The sequence below is a fragment of the Zonotrichia albicollis genome, chromosome 3, assembly GCF_047830755.1.
Source record: "Zonotrichia albicollis isolate bZonAlb1 chromosome 3, bZonAlb1.hap1, whole genome shotgun sequence".
Lineage (NCBI taxonomy): Eukaryota > Metazoa > Chordata > Aves > Passeriformes > Passerellidae > Zonotrichia > Zonotrichia albicollis.
Window position 1 is genome coordinate 103,928,893 of NC_133821.1, and position 15,589 is coordinate 103,944,481.

General features: G+C 39.9%; 1 protein-coding gene across 3 annotated transcripts in view; it reads right to left on the reverse strand.

The window, feature by feature from the left end:
- TTK (TTK protein kinase) overlaps positions 1–13,276 on the reverse strand; it is a 32,973-nt gene extending 19,697 nt beyond the window's left edge. For 2 of the 3 annotated variants that reach the window (XM_074538328.1, XM_074538330.1), the window contains exons 1-6: positions 13,051–13,276; positions 11,491–11,660; positions 9,177–9,321; positions 8,678–8,903; positions 3,813–3,919; positions 132–275 (exon numbers count right to left, since the gene is read on the reverse strand). In XM_074538328.1, the coding sequence (XP_074394429.1) occupies positions 132–275; positions 3,813–3,919; positions 8,678–8,903; positions 9,177–9,321 (622 nt within the window). In that variant the 5' untranslated portion in view covers positions 11,491–11,660; positions 13,051–13,276. Of the gene's footprint in view, positions 1–131; positions 276–3,812; positions 3,920–8,677; positions 8,904–9,176; positions 9,322–11,490; positions 11,661–12,958 lie in introns of all 3 variants that reach the window. The other variant, XM_074538329.1, reaches the window with a different exon arrangement.
- Between the last annotated feature and the right edge of the window lie 2,313 nt (positions 13,277–15,589).

Genomic DNA, 15,589 nt, shown 5'->3' on the forward strand with positions numbered 1-15,589 from the left:
CAGACAAATATCTGTTTATTGGGCAATAGAGATTCTGAGTTTGTATCTAGAAGGGACAAACACTAGTGATTTTTTCCAATCTACAATCACAACATGCATAAGCAACTAGTATTTTAAGAAACTGCAATTACCTGCAAAGTTCTCCTTCTCCTCATCTGAGAGTAACTGCTTTTTTTTCAAATGTAAGTTTTGCAGAGCAGTTTCCAACAATTCCAGAGGAACAGCAGAGCACTCCACAGCCTTCTGAAGGATCTGCTTACACTTCTTCTCATTTCCTAAGTGTAAGAAGCACAGAGTGAGAAATCACAGAAGTAAACAAAACAATTACACTGGGGCAAGATTTTTTTAACAAGATGGTTACACTCATGTTGTCTTATATTCACTTTGCATAGTTCTATGAAGCCATTGTTCATTAGGGACACCTCCCCTTACATTGCCATTTTAAGGAAACTGCCTGGAAATAGTTAAAAGCAAATCACACATTAAATTGAACACCAAGTCACAAAATACGTATTCTCAGTATTTTTTTTTAGTGTTATAGGAACTGTAAGAAAACTACTCATTCTATTTTTTTTTTTGTCATATCAGCAAGGAATATGACTTTTATGGACTTCCATTTACACCTGACCAGGTAAAAATTGTATTATGCATATATTATCAAACATCTTTAATGCACTTAATAGAAATCACACACAACACACACAGTCAAAAAAAAGAGGAAAGAAAAGCAAGGATATTTTTTCATTACAGTTTTAGACATTACTAAATGGCATAAACAGAGAACTTTGAAGAGAGCTGGGGTGGGAAAGGGAATGTGTTAACAAGCCATATGGAAGCAGTGAATTTACATATGTAAACATGTACATAGGCATCTATTAGAAAAAGTCAAATAAGGAAAAAAGTGTACTGTAACCACAATACTTCACTTGGTTTGAAGAACATCTGGGCAAAATGATGCAATGGTTTGCTACAGCTGTCAATGCCCCTGAAACCCCAAATGCCCTTCCTCCTCCATTCCAAAGCAGCAAAATAAACCACTTGGTTCTTAACTTTATGCTACATATGTACTATAAGAAATACTCAGGTATATGCATAATAGCATACACATGTCCCCTGCACTCAAAACTCCACTCATAAATGAAGTTAGACATCACTGTTGCCTGTAGTTCAGGATGGTGGAAGTGCAGTGTAGGTACCAGGAACTTATGCTTTAAGTAATCTATTTTAAGATTATTAAATGGATAATGCCAAACATGAAGCAAGGAAGCACTAAAATTATATGAGCTATAATTTCCTTTAAATAAATTTTGTGCTAATTTGTTACAATTTGGTTTTTAACCATATAGTCCGATACTGTTTTTTCTCCTAAATCATTAGCAAAGTGGACAGGCTCTAAGAATCCTTAACCAGCGTTCTGATTCGACCTTTTGCTATATTTAGTAACCACATTGCTTCAACAAGACCTGCTACTTGGAAGTAATTTCTCCTAGTACCCTGAGTAAGAAAGAGCATGACATCAAAACATGTATGTGAAAAACTGTTTCATCCCCCTTAACAGATGAGGAACCAAGGCACAAAATCAAGCCAGAAATATTTCTGAATTCCAACCAGTCCACTTCATCAGATGCCAAAAGCCTGAATCAAGCACCCTGGCATAAGACTTGAAACAGTCAAGTGTAGAGTTTTATGGTCATGAGTTCTGACCAATTCGCAGCAAATCATCCTCAAACACACCACCCAAGGTACCCAAGTAATGACAAGACAACTCTTCATCTGGGGGACTTAAATGAAATTTTACTCAGTATTTTAGTAAAAAAAGAGCCACAAAAAACAGAATGGCACCTTTACTGTGTCGCCCCATTTCCAGGTCATTAATATTCAATTATTAATAAATCAACATTAATTTACCAAATCTAATTTCACAACTTGAGCTTTTATCTTGAGCAAAACTGTGAGCTAAGGAAGAGAACGTGCAATTAAGTTTTTCTCCTTAATGCAAAAGAAAGCACTGACAGGTGAGCCAGGTGTGCCAAGCACTGCTGAAATCACTGGGATGAAGAAGCCACAAAGCACTACCCTCCTTTCCCTCTGGCCTAAGTGGACACAGTGAAAAAGGAACAGCACTCTTAAGTAACAATTTACAGCTCACATGTCCCACTAATCCTCTTTGAAGCAGCCAGCAGGGACACTGTACCTCCATACACATTACTAAAGGACACCTAGAGCAGCTCAAGGGTAACAGATACAAATCAGAGAGCACACTGCAGATAAAACAAAGCCGATCATAACTGGCTTATTTCCTTTGGGATTAGCACTTCATTCTAGGTTGATTACTTACTGTCAAAGTAAGGTAAAGTACTGCATGGACACATCCCATAACTACAGGATGAATTTAGTCACTGGTAACCTGTAGCAGCATTTCTACACTTTATTAAATTACACAATAGGTTTTATTACACTTATTTAACAATATCTTTGTTATTGCAGTATTAGTGTTTAATTATCTGTTTAAATAAACATCCAGTGCTCACTAAAATTATCATCATCTTTTTACTACTGTTTAGAAGTTCAATACCACAGGTTTATATTAGAACAAGACTGGTCAGATAACTGCCTCAGGCATAACACAGAAACTGTGTAATTTCAAGACAAACATGCAAATTTTTGTCTTTTTTTTTCCCCATCCTGTACAGGAGTCATTCACAAAACATAACATGTACTTCTGGGAGGGGGGAGTTGGTTCATGGCCTTTCCTGCTCTAAAGCCAATCAATTCATCAGAAAAGAAAAACTGGAAAAACTGAGATGACAAATGAGTATCTACTTTGGTTTTAACAAAATGGCTCTGCCTCATGGGCCACACTTTGAGCAGTAACTAAAATACAGTTAACAAGTATCACTGAAGCAAAAATGTATAGACAAAACCACTATCAGTGGAAAATAAACAGAAGTAAAGACAGACAGATAACCAGTAAAAGGTATTCAGAATCTAGAATGTTGAATAGACAGATTAATTTATTTAGTGTAGCTAAGTTCGGGGAGAATTTCTCATACTAAGCAGTATGAGAAATATATACAACATACAACAATATACAATAACTTGCATGACACTGAAAAAACATGAAGGAAAACAAGTCACAAAAAAATTAATATAGCCATCAAATTTTTTCCATTCAAATAAGAAAACAGCTTTCATGGAATGTGCTTGTCTTTCTATACAGAGAAAACTGTCAAAGGAATAAATACCCAGGGCAAAATATGTCACTGCTCAAATCACCCATGGAAACAAAAGATACAAAATATTCAAAAACACAAGCCCACAAGCCTGTGGGCAGCCAACACAGCCTTGCCAGCAAGTACCAGGGCAACCAAATTGCACACTGGCAGTGTATTTTGGTTTAATAAAAAACAATCTACAAATGCTTTTTGGAAGAGGACAGAATTTCTTCCACAAGCAAGCAAAGTATTTGAGCCTCATTCCATGCAGGAGGAGCCTTACTCAAAAGCCTTCCACTGCAAGATCTAAATTAGAAAAGTAGAAACTACTAACAAATTCCACCTAGTCTGAAAGTAATTTCTAAAACAGAAAAAAACAATGAATGGTGTGCATATTTTCACTTTAAAAGTGAACTCACGTTCTCAGTAAAATTTCAATTTTAAAAATCCCAATTTGTTTCTTTCTGATTCAATCCCTATCAGTTTACTTACAAATTATGTAAGGAAGCAGAAGTTTAAAACAACAAAATGGAGAACAACACAGAACAGCAACACCAAACAAGTTTAGTTGTTTTTGTTTTTTTTTTTTTTACACACCTTGTGATAGCTCAAACTGTGCAAACGCCACATGCACAAAAGCAAATTTCTTGCAGTTCAGTCTGGCCAGATGAAATTGGTCCCGTGCCTCCTCTGGATCTTGAAGCCTGTAAAGACAGCACATTCACGGTTATACAAGGTGAAGGGACTGAGAAGGATGAAGTTCCAGGTACTGGATGAAGCCTTTAAATAACTTGAAAAAGTAACCCACCTATAGGCTAAAGATTTTCCTTTTCCTTACAGCAATCAGTGAACTACAAGGAGTCAAAGAATCTTAAACTCTAATTATTGAAAGACATCACACTGAACCTTCCCAAAACTCAAAGGACTCAATCCTTAAGCTCTTCCACACTTGATGGCTCATTTACTTCTGGCAAATTTTAATCCTAGGGTTACATTCAGCCACAGATTGCTGAGAAGGTTCATGCTTACACACAGCACACCAACATCTAAATATCTGAGAGCAACTACAGCCTCTGCAAATACCAGTCAAGACACAAAAGGCCTAAATCTACACCACTATGTAATACATTATGTTTCAACTGACAACAAAAAAAAAAAAAAGGAGCTTAACACTTTTACCAGCAACATCTGTAATCAAGAGATAAAAGAATTCTTTCCTAAGTTCCCCCTTGACTCAACAGGTACCCAAAGATACCACTTAGAGAAGTGGGAAGAGCAAAAAAATTATGACCATGGCTCAAAATAAAAGTACAGAAAAATACAACATAGAAAGGTAAAGAACATTTTCAGTAGAATTCTATGAAATTTTGAATGAAAGAAGTTGTTCATGTAACTTAGGCATGTAACTACAGTCACATGGGTTTACTGAACTCAGCTCTGATCATCAAAAACAATAGGATGGGCACAGACTAACCCACGTGCAGGCAAAGTCTGAGCCAGAGAAATTAGGCTGTACTGTATTACATTCACTTTCAAAGAGCTTGTTAAAATTCAGGTTCCTGTAGAAAGCAGCAACAGCTTGGATAGCAATACACAGAACAAGACCCAAGACCAGCAATAGGCACCGAGTGTCACACGCTTGGTGGCACTGTGCTACAGCCAGAAGCATGCCACAAGAGGTTTGGCATTGAAAATGTACAACACAGAAAATCATAGAAGCATTTACTGTCTTCAACTATTTCAGAGCATACTCAAGAGCTCTTCAGACAACCTTGGTATCACAATAGGTCAAAAGGTATTGGCACAGCCAGACACCAGGACAAAAAAAGGTCCAGCGCCAAGAATGGAATAATCCAGTTTCTCACCTAAAGTTTGGACAGAGATGTGATTGCAAGCAGGCTTGGGGAGAAAGACTTGGGGGTGATGGCTGATGAAAAAGTCAACATGAGCCAGCTGTGGGTACTTGGAGCCCAGAGAGCCACACAGAATCCTGGACTACACCAAAAGGAGCATGGCCAGCAGGTCACAGGAGGCGATTCTGCCCCTCTGCTCTTGGGAAATCCCACCTGAGACACTACATTCAGCTCCCAACAAAGGACAGGGACCTAGCACAAGTCCAGACAAGGGCCACAAAGATGATTAGGCAACTGGAGAACCCCTCCCATGAAGATGGGCTAGAAAAGTTGGGGCTGGTCACCTGGAGAAGAGAAGATTGCATGGAGACCTCATAGCAAACTTCCAGTACCTGAAGGGGGCCTGTAGGGAAGCCAGAAAGGGACTTATTGTCAGGAACTCTAGTGGCAGAACTAGGAAAAATGGGTACAAAATGCAAGAAGGAACTTCAGCTGGGTGGCCTAAACTATGGTAGTCACAATAAAGAGGTAATCCTGGAGACACTGGAACAGGTTACCTAGGGAGGCTGTGGATGCCCCAGCCCTGGAAGCATTCAAGGCCAGGCAGGAAAAAGCCTTGAGCAGTCTGGTCTAGTGAAAGGTGTCCCTGCCTACAGCAGGAGGGCTTGGGACTAGATCATCTTCAAGATGCATTCCAACCACTTAGCATTCCACAATCAGAACAAAATAGTGTTGATGGCAGTAGATACTAACATCTCAAGCCACTGCCACTGCTTCTGAAGGCTGGGATGCTGATTTGCTCTTCCACTTTGCTTACATGGAATATTTGGGAGAACAGCAAGCAATTCTACTGAAAAGCACATCTCTTCTCCCACTCAAGGCAGTATGAGAGCACCTATCAGTGTCACTTGTAGTATCAATATTGCTTTACTTCCAGTAGCTAAAAAATAAACTAGAAGCACTCGACAAAGTCATAAGATGAGAGGATTTTCTTTTACAGAACCTAAACCCAAGAAAAAATATATAGTACTGGACAAACTGACAGCCAGGAACAGAGAAGGTAGAGTGTACACACCAGGGAAATTGAGAACAAAAAAATTATGAGTAATAAGTTATGAGCAGTAAGTAAACATGCCAAACACAAAAGATTCAAATAAGTAGCAACTGATTAAGTTAATCTCCAAAAATTACCATCAACATTGTTGGTTTTTAGGTTCAACCAGCCAAAAGTAATTTCATTGCTGATGAGATTACAGATGTAGTTCATAAATGTAGTTCCACATAAATAATTGATATTCTATATTATTTTGGACAAGAAAGTATTAGATTATAAAAATTATTAAGAACAAGCTAGTATCTGAAAGTAATTTCCAAATGAGGAATCATCATTTAGGGAGATCCTATAGTGTAGTTCCAGTGGGATTGATGCTATATCAGATGTTGGTGGGTACAGTTTTTAAAAGAAGTTTGGAGTGGCTTGTTCATCTTCTTAAAAGTAATTTTCATTAGGTGTGGGATCTCAGCACCCCAGGACTGAGGTGCCGAGCCACCGAGACCACCCTTGGGGGGCTCGGGAGTCCTGGAATGTTGCCAGAAGTGTCTGGTGGCTGGACTTTGATCCTACACAGGAGACGACACCTGTATGAGGATAGGAGGACTTCACCGGGGTGAATGGTGAAGGGATTAGTTAATTAGAGGGTGAGACACAGGGTTTAGGATTTCTGTACAGGGGGGTTTAGAGAAGTAAAATGGAGGAATTGGGGCGTGTCCTGTCCTTCTTCTTCTTCTTCTCCTCCATCTTCTGTGGTGATGGTGGCACTTTGGGATTGGTCATTACTGAAAGTGCACCGGGCAATAAGAATAAAAGGTATTGGGGAAAAATGATAAATATTGTACACGTAACTATGGGTATAAAGATAGGTGACTGTCCGGAGGGCAGGACTGTGTGCTCATGGCTGGCTGCTGAGCAGACCTCTGTCGGGCCGAGAGAAAATCTTTTAGATAAACAATTAATAAACATAAAAACCGAAAGAAGAACTGAAGCCTCTTCTCGTCCTTCGATACGCGGGCTGCCCCAAGGCCACTCCGGGCCTTTCCAGGCCCTTCAAACAGCCGAAAACCGGACAATTAGGCATTTCAAGAAACATGACTGATAATATTTGCCATTTAAAAAATATGCAGCAGAAAACAGAAAGAGCAGACCTGAGCCGCCTCACGAGATAGGTAAATTCTGTAATGCTGGCTACTAAAGTAGAAGTTATTTTAGTACAGCTGCAGAGTGCATTTTAATAGTGAAACAAGACAGACTACTTTCCCACAAAGGTCCCTAGAGGCTGTAGCAGCGAAACAACTGAAGATATTTCAGTGAGACATCACAACTAGAACTGTTTATACTATTGATGTATCAACAAGCCACTGACAGCCCCTTTGGTTTTGCTTTCTGCAATACATCACACAGAATACTGAAGATGATGCTCTTGCACGCATCTTAAAAGTATCCCACCTTTCAAACCATGTTCTAAGATCAAGTGAAAATAGGTCCAAGTGATTAGGGAGGTGGGAAATAATCTTTCTGAACTTGAACTCGCCTACAATGAGATAACAGATGTGACTTGATCACTATTAAGGAAAAGAATTTCCCCAAACTAGGATCCAGAAACCTAAATAACAGTTCCTGCTGTGAGGAAAACAAACTGATCTTCAAATAAGAATGCCATCTTGCAATGTATCTTTAAACCCTTCTGGAAGAGATTCTTTACTCCACTTACAACCACCTTCCTCCTTCAAGATACTGAAGATTGACAAGGTCATTATTCACTCCTGTTTCTCAGCAGGAGATTCAACAGATTACTTCCACTGCATGCTTTTAGTAACAGTGATGCAGAAAGGTCCATGCAAAGGACAGTGCAGAGAAGCAAACATTTATCACACTGCAAGATGAAACCATATGCCAAAAAGTCAAATAGAGGAAGAATATACAAGAAAAAGATCAGCTACATTCACTGGAAGATAACTTGCTCAGCTCTGATAGACTGCTGCATTGTTTAAATACAGCTCTTCATCAAAATATTTGCTGTACTATTTCAAGTGACAAAAGAACCTCTTATCAAAAAAATTCCAATTATAATCCTGTGTCTGAACATGCCTCTACAACCACACTGCTTGAATCTGGACTGAATAAAGCAATAAAATACCACAACCAAAACTAATTTTCAAAGTGTGGAACTAGAGAGTGATGTTTTGAGACATTCTTCCTATCCTAAGGCAGTTAACTTAAACTGTGATGATCTTGTCCAGTAAGAGAGAAAGCATACTAAAGTAAAGCTCAAAAAAGGATTTCATGCTATTCCCTCTTGTACCTTACATAAAGAACCAAGAAAAAAGGTAGTGTTAACATCTCTAAATCAAATAACTCTAAACAATCATGTTTATTAGCATATACAAAAAATACAAGTACTGTGGCAACAACAGATAAGCTGACTAACCAAAGCTACTTACCTTCCACACTCAAAATGACAATTTGTTGCAGAAAACACTAATGAAACAAGGTATTCTTACCTTAATTCAAAAACAGACTTAATAGTTCTCATATTGAAAATTTATACTTACGCTTTCAACTCAGCAAATCTCACAAGGATGCGAGCATAGCTCTCATCCTGACTGTACTTTTCTGCAGGCAAGGCAGTCACTGCTTGACTGTAACGGCCAATGAGTCTATTGAGTAGGCTAACATCCATCTGAGGAACGCCCTTTTTCTCTAGCTTAAGTAAAAAACATAGCCAATCTTCTGGATTGTTTGTTGTCATCATTATTTGATTGACAGTTCCAGAGTTATCTGACAGAAAACAAAAAATGAGATTGATTAAAATAGCAGCAAACATGTACAGAAGAAAATATTTTTTATAAGCTTTTGTGCAAGACAGTTACTGACTATTTTTAAACAAGATCAAAGCAACAGAGCTAAGAAATAAGGAGAAATGAAATTAGCTTTGTGGTCATTAATATTAAAGAAACATTAAACTTGAAATCATTTCAGTTAATGGTTCTTTCACTCCATCAATGTTAAGATCTTTTGCATGACTGACAGTAGAATAACAAAACCAAATACCTGTTGTATCAGCTGAGATTTTAGTATAGTTAAATTCATCTGTGATATTCTCTTCATTTCTGTATTTGTTTTTCAAGTTTCTAACTCTATTCATGATTGATGTAATCTGTGGCAATCCTCTTTCACTTAGGTCTGTCTCCTCCATCTGCAGGCACAAGGTTAAAAAACAATGGAGTTACTGAAGAACCCTGTTGTAGCTCACTTTGATTGGAATTACCATGGGAAAGCCTCTCATGTATCATTTGGAGCTTGAGACTCAAGGACATTATGTAACAAATACTCCATTTAAGCCTTTGCCAATGTAGTTATACAAGTAAACTACTTTGCAGAAGACAACTTGGACAAATAAAAAGAATTGGTACTTAAATGATCCACCCAAATCAATGCTCCACAACAGCCCTTTCCAATCAGGTATATTCAGCATTTGAATAAAATGAGGAGCATGATGTGTTGCCTGAAATAGCTTCCAGTCCATCACATGAAATCACATTCTGTACTCATAATTAGGCTGGCTTTAGTTTAGCACAGTGTTAATCCACGCTCTTTCCCACAGGTTTCAGCAACTAGTTCTCACAGTGGGTCAAGCAGAAAAGAATTCACATTCTCCTTTGTTCAAAGGACAAAGACAAGTGACACCTATTTTTAAGTTTCTGAAAGGAGGTTTAGAGATTCAAAGACTTCTTATAAGAAATTTATGCCAAATCCTCAACATTCTGAAAGTTTATCATTATCTGAGATAATACATGTATATAGCTCAGAGGTAAGAATTTAGGCAATCTGAGCAGAGCAAGACTGCTAAAATAAATTTAAAAACCCTAAAGATTTCTTCCTTTTCTGCCTACAATAAACAGCTTGTCCCACATCTAATGAACACAAGAATTCTAGTAAAAACTGTGGTGAATTTAGTGCATATTCAGGGGGTCTGACATTGTAATTACTGTGAAGTTGGGCCCAGAAACAAGGAAAGTAATGCACTTCAGACAGATTAAATAGGCTCAAAGAAAGACTAAGTTTAGTTCTACAATGAAATGTTGGGTGTTGTCCTCTTGTACTTGTGTAAAACAAATCAAAAAGTTGCTAGTGGGTTAGAAACTTTAGATCTACTTTTAGATTAATTATTGCTAGAGAAAGAATTTAATGGAATGAAGCTCATCTACCTTTAACTCCATTATCTAAAAAAATGCATCAGGCACCACTCTCAGGAAGTCCCACAAATAAATTTTAGAGCGTTATTCACCAGAAGTTGGCATGTCTTTAAAAGCACCAGGCTCCCAGCTTTCCCCAAGCAAAGACCACAAATCAAAGATTATCATGCTTACAAGAGTTTGCTTATAAGGCAAAAGCAGGCATATTCCATGTTCATCCTGACCTAAATATGGCCCGCCAAGAATACCAAGCCTGCTCTTGTCTATATGGAAGAGTTGTTTTGTAGGTTCAAGACACAGTGGCACTGTGTAAACTTCAAGACTTAGTCCAGCAAAAGCACCATCTACATTACCCCTATGAAGAGGTCTTAGCACATTAAGGGTCTGGAGAGACACTCAAATAGCCTCAGGCAAGACCTATGAGGAAAACACCCCAAAATCTTTTGAAAGCTAAAGACTGTATGCTAAATCAGTAGTATCTGAAATACTATTTTTGGTTGACTGAACAGAAGCAAATAAAGGAACCCTTCTCTTATTTATATTCAAAAATGTACACTGAATAGATTTTAATTTCAATGCTTGTTTGGAATTTGCTTTAATATCTCTTTCCCCCACAGAGCCAATTCAGGTTCTGGGAATGGGTCTGCAAACTGTCCCACCCCAAACATCTTTTGGGGATCACACTGCTAAAAATTACACAGGTGATTACTATAGCTAACACTGTTCAGATGATACTTATTCACTTCATAAGGAAAATTTTAGTACACATTGCAGTTTTGCCTTTTAAAAACACTGTAGAAGGGGCTACAGGAAATCAGATACCCCAGATCACCTCTTTATGGGTGAGAATATCCACAGAGATCTGATTTTCAACTGTACCCACTCCCTCAAAGTATGCAGTCAGCTTCTCCAGAACCTGAAGCACCAAGACAACCAAAAGAAATTTACCTCATGTTAACAAACACCACAATATCTCATTACAACCATAACTGCTAAGAATTCCCAGATGGATTTTGGATTTCTTAAACATAGTCTTTATATTTTCTCCACCAATATCAAAGATTCATTATTCTTCCTGCAGCAACAGCTTCCCAAATGCAGTAGACAAAAAGAAAAATAAATTTCTGTAAAACTTGATCTTAAGTCACAACAATACACATCAAACTTACATTTCTGGTGTGCTGTTTAACTGCTCTAGATTCAAGGTGTTACAGAGAAAAACTCTCCTGAAGAATGGATGTGTCTTGTCAAAAAGGTAAGATGGATGAGGGCTAGACTACCTCAGATGATCCCAAGAACCCAAAGGCAAGAAATGAAGTTCTCCATCCTCACGAAGTTCCTGCGCATCAAAAATTGATGGGTGAAACAATGAAAGCTTATTGTGCAAGCTTGCCTAATCTTCATATCCCAGAAATACAGTTTTCATCAAAATCAATTAAACTATTCCTAGTTAGTAATAAAAACAGAATTTAAAAAAGCTTAAAGACAACAATTTGAAGGAGGACAAGCACTTCCAAATGTGTCAGCTTGCTGTGACCTTCAGAGTAAGTACACTAAGGGCATATTCATCTTCATAGTGTCATGATTTGCCATCAATCTTTCTACTCATGCCAATGTTGAACCATAAGCAAATATTCACAGGTTCTTTTGTCTGTTAACCTGCTGCATAATTACCCCTAAAGAAATCATTTCCCATGAATTTCACTGGTATGTATATATATAGCAAAAATCTGACAACAGTGAAGACCTAAAGCAGGCACACACTGTTAAAAGGCACCGAATGGGAACTGAGGCAGTAACTGCACCAGCTCCACTGCAGCATACCTGAGATGCAGAAATGCCTGCAGGAGAGAAGGTTAGGGAGAACCAGGGAACAGGGAGAACACACAGTGCAAAGATCAGCAAGAACTAGCTCTAAATAAAGTATAGTTATTAAAGTAACTTCAACCCCTCCTACGGACCCACTATACACGGAGCCAAAGGACAGAGACTTGAGAGCAGCAAATGGATAAGTGGCAGCAGAAATTAGTGGTAAGTCCACATATAACACACTCAAAAATACTCATTGATAATACAAAGAAGTAACAGCATCCAGTCTTGAAATACTGTATTACACTACTTGTTCTGTTTATGTCTTCTATAGAGGAGAGGTAAAATAACTCCTGTTTCTGAAGCATCTACCCAGCCTTTAAAAAATACTCTACCCAGCCTTTAAAAAATACTATCTATAAAAGTGCATCATCTTCCTTCTGTTTTGTTTACAAGTCCTAAATCAGAAAACTTTTTTTTAAGGAAAACAAAAACTCCCAAGATAAGAAAAACCGTCGTCAATTAAAAAAAATTAGCAACACTAAGAAAGAAATAAAATAGAAAAACATTAAAATCTAACGTAAGACACAGGAAGGATAAGACACCAGGATGCAAAGTTGGGCTAAGTAAGAGAGACTGAGCAGCAGCGGAGCAGGTGAGGCAATGCGGCACAAACAATGACCGTGAGGCGGAAGACACAGTTTTCCTCCCCTCAGGGGCGGAAGCCCAGCGAAGCCGCAGCCCCGGGGCTGCCGAGGAGCCGGCCCAGCACCCCCGCGGCCTCACCGCAGACCAGCACCTCTGCTGCCCCCCAGCCCCGTCACCCACCTTCCCTCACTGCGCTGCGCCCTGGCCCGGTCCCTTCCCCCTTGCTGTCCTTCCCGGCCGCCCCGACCCCCGCCCGGCCTGGCCGCCCTCACCGAGGCCGCTGCGGGGCCGGGATGCGGCTCCAACCGAGCGCGTCCGCGCGCTGCCCCCGGTTTGAATGTGACCGACGCCCCAAGAGGGCCCTTCCCATTGGCCGGAGGGAGGGAGGAAGCGAGCGCTGATTGGCTGCAGGAGGGAAACACGGGCGGCCCGCCCGCCCATTGGCCGGTGGCTGCGCCGTGCGCGGCGGCCGCGGGTCCCAGCGCCCTGTGGGGCCGGGCGGAGGGGCGGGTGCGCAGGCGCGCTGCGGCCGCCGCGGCCCGCTCCTAGTGAGGGATGGGCAGCGCGGAGACGGGGCCGCGCCGGCTGACTTATATTATTTATCTGGAAATGCTTTCCCCGTTTGGCCATGCCCGGCTATAGTTTGAAGCTCATTTACTAACGGAATAGCTGCTTGTGTGTCCTTAACATTACGTCTCCCTGTACCTTTCCCTCCGTGGAATCGTTCCTGGGCCCATCCCGTGTCTGCAGTGTGCCCAAGGCTGCTGCAAGCAGCTCCTGCTCCGAGCGTCCCGCTCCTGGGCTAGAGCAGTGCAAACGCACTCAGCAGAACGCTTCGGCCTCTCGGTTTGCATTCTGGGTGCACTCAATAATTTGTGTTCTTTGCAGCTGTGGTTCTTCTGCTGCTTATAATGAATTCACTATTATGCTAGATATAGTGTATTTTCAAGATTGATGGCACATTATAAAGCTCAGATGTGTATTTATTCCTTATTAATTTGGTAAGTTGCTAATTATTCGCTTGCCATAGACATTGCACATAATGTCTAATAAAAGATACTTACTCTGGCCTTTCATTGCAATTTATCTCATTTTTCTTTATTCATCTACATTTTAAATAGCTCAGCTCATCTAGTGATACAGGCTCACTCTACACTCAACAAAAGGATTTCAACAAGGACATTTTGTCCAAACACCTTTTTTAGAATGTAATGGATAATCCCATGGAGGTCCCGGTGTTTCTGTACTAAATAAGAGCAGTTCTAATTCTCAGCTAAGGCTAAGTGAGATGATCTTTTTTAGCATTGCCTTACTCATCCTTCCATATTTTTGGTGGGTATGATGGGTTTGTTGTGTTGGTGATCTTGCATTCCACCAAAATCCAAATCTAGTGAAAATGTAAAGAAACAGCACAAGTTGCACGAATCTGCTCTGCATTTGGCTTTGCTTGAGGGACATAAAGGCAGATTATTTTATTAGCAGGAGTTTTGATGGGTGTTATAGGAGAGGAAAGTGGTATTCTTTTAGTAAGTGAAAAATGCCTTAAGGAGCTGTCATTTGATTTCTGTAGCTGTGACAAGAAATATCAATACCATATAGATTCCTGGGAAAACTAAAATAAATAGAAGGAAGATGGAATAGATCTTGAAGGAAAAAAAAACGCCTCAAACAAACAAAAGAGTCAGAGAAAGAAAGGCTGTAATCCTCATGGAAAAAAAAAGAAAATAACCTCCATTTAGCATTCTTCAACAAAACATAAAATATGTATGGGTTTTGAATGGTTGGTGGAACCATTCTTTATTTGCTTATAAATGTTTATGCTTCTCATTTTGTTTAGTATAAAGTCATAGATACATAGGGAATTTAAGAAGTGTATGAACTATAGCCTCCACCTGAAGGTAATTCCACTTTGAATGACAGAAGTGAATTGTGAATTGCAAAAGCAAGTACTAGACTGGGTAACCACCAAAAGGAGAGAGAGGTCAGTCTTTGTAATGAGTCACCATCAGGGGAGTCTTGTTTGACTCTTTTAAATACCTCATCTTATGGTAGGATTTGATATTGTTTTGGATAATGGTGTTGTAAATCTAAATGTAACAAATGCACTGGTGAGTCATGAAGGATTTTTCAAATGTTGGTAAAATCTTTGTACCACACTATGGTGTTTTCTGTAATAGATATAAGACAGAGTGTCCTGGTTTAGGGCAAATTTGTTAAAGAATCTGCAAAGGAGGGCCCCTCCAGAAAGCGAAACCCACACGGCCCCTCCCCCCAACCGGTTCGGGAAAAAATTCCTTGGAGAGAGGTGGAAAGAACCTGTTTATTTGACTGGCCCAGCACGCCCCAGCACACAAAATGAGCAATACCCGATGACACCGCTTTGAGAAAGATGGCAAAATCAGAAAGTCTCTTTCGGGGGTGGTTGCTCTGTTTTCAGTCCCTCCGGCGCTGGGCCAGCCGTTGCAGCCGAACCTTCGGTGTTCCCGGGTCCCAGTCCAGAGCAGGTTCCAGATGGTCACAGAAACAGGAGAGGAGAAACAGTCCAGGAAGGAATGTGGACTGTTTAGCTAATAAGCAGAGGCGAAAGCAGAGCAGAAGCAAGAGCAGAAAAAGAGAGCAAGCAAAAGCAGCAAGCAAGCCAGAAGTGAAAAAACAGCCCTATGTACCGCTTGTCTCTGTGTCCCTGATAAGAGAAACCCAAACAAAACTTCCACTCTTCAGAGCCGGTCTTAAAGGCACAGAACAGATGAATGGGGAGACAAGCATCATCGTCACCCCAGGACAGAGAGGCCTTCCTCCTTTTGAAAATTT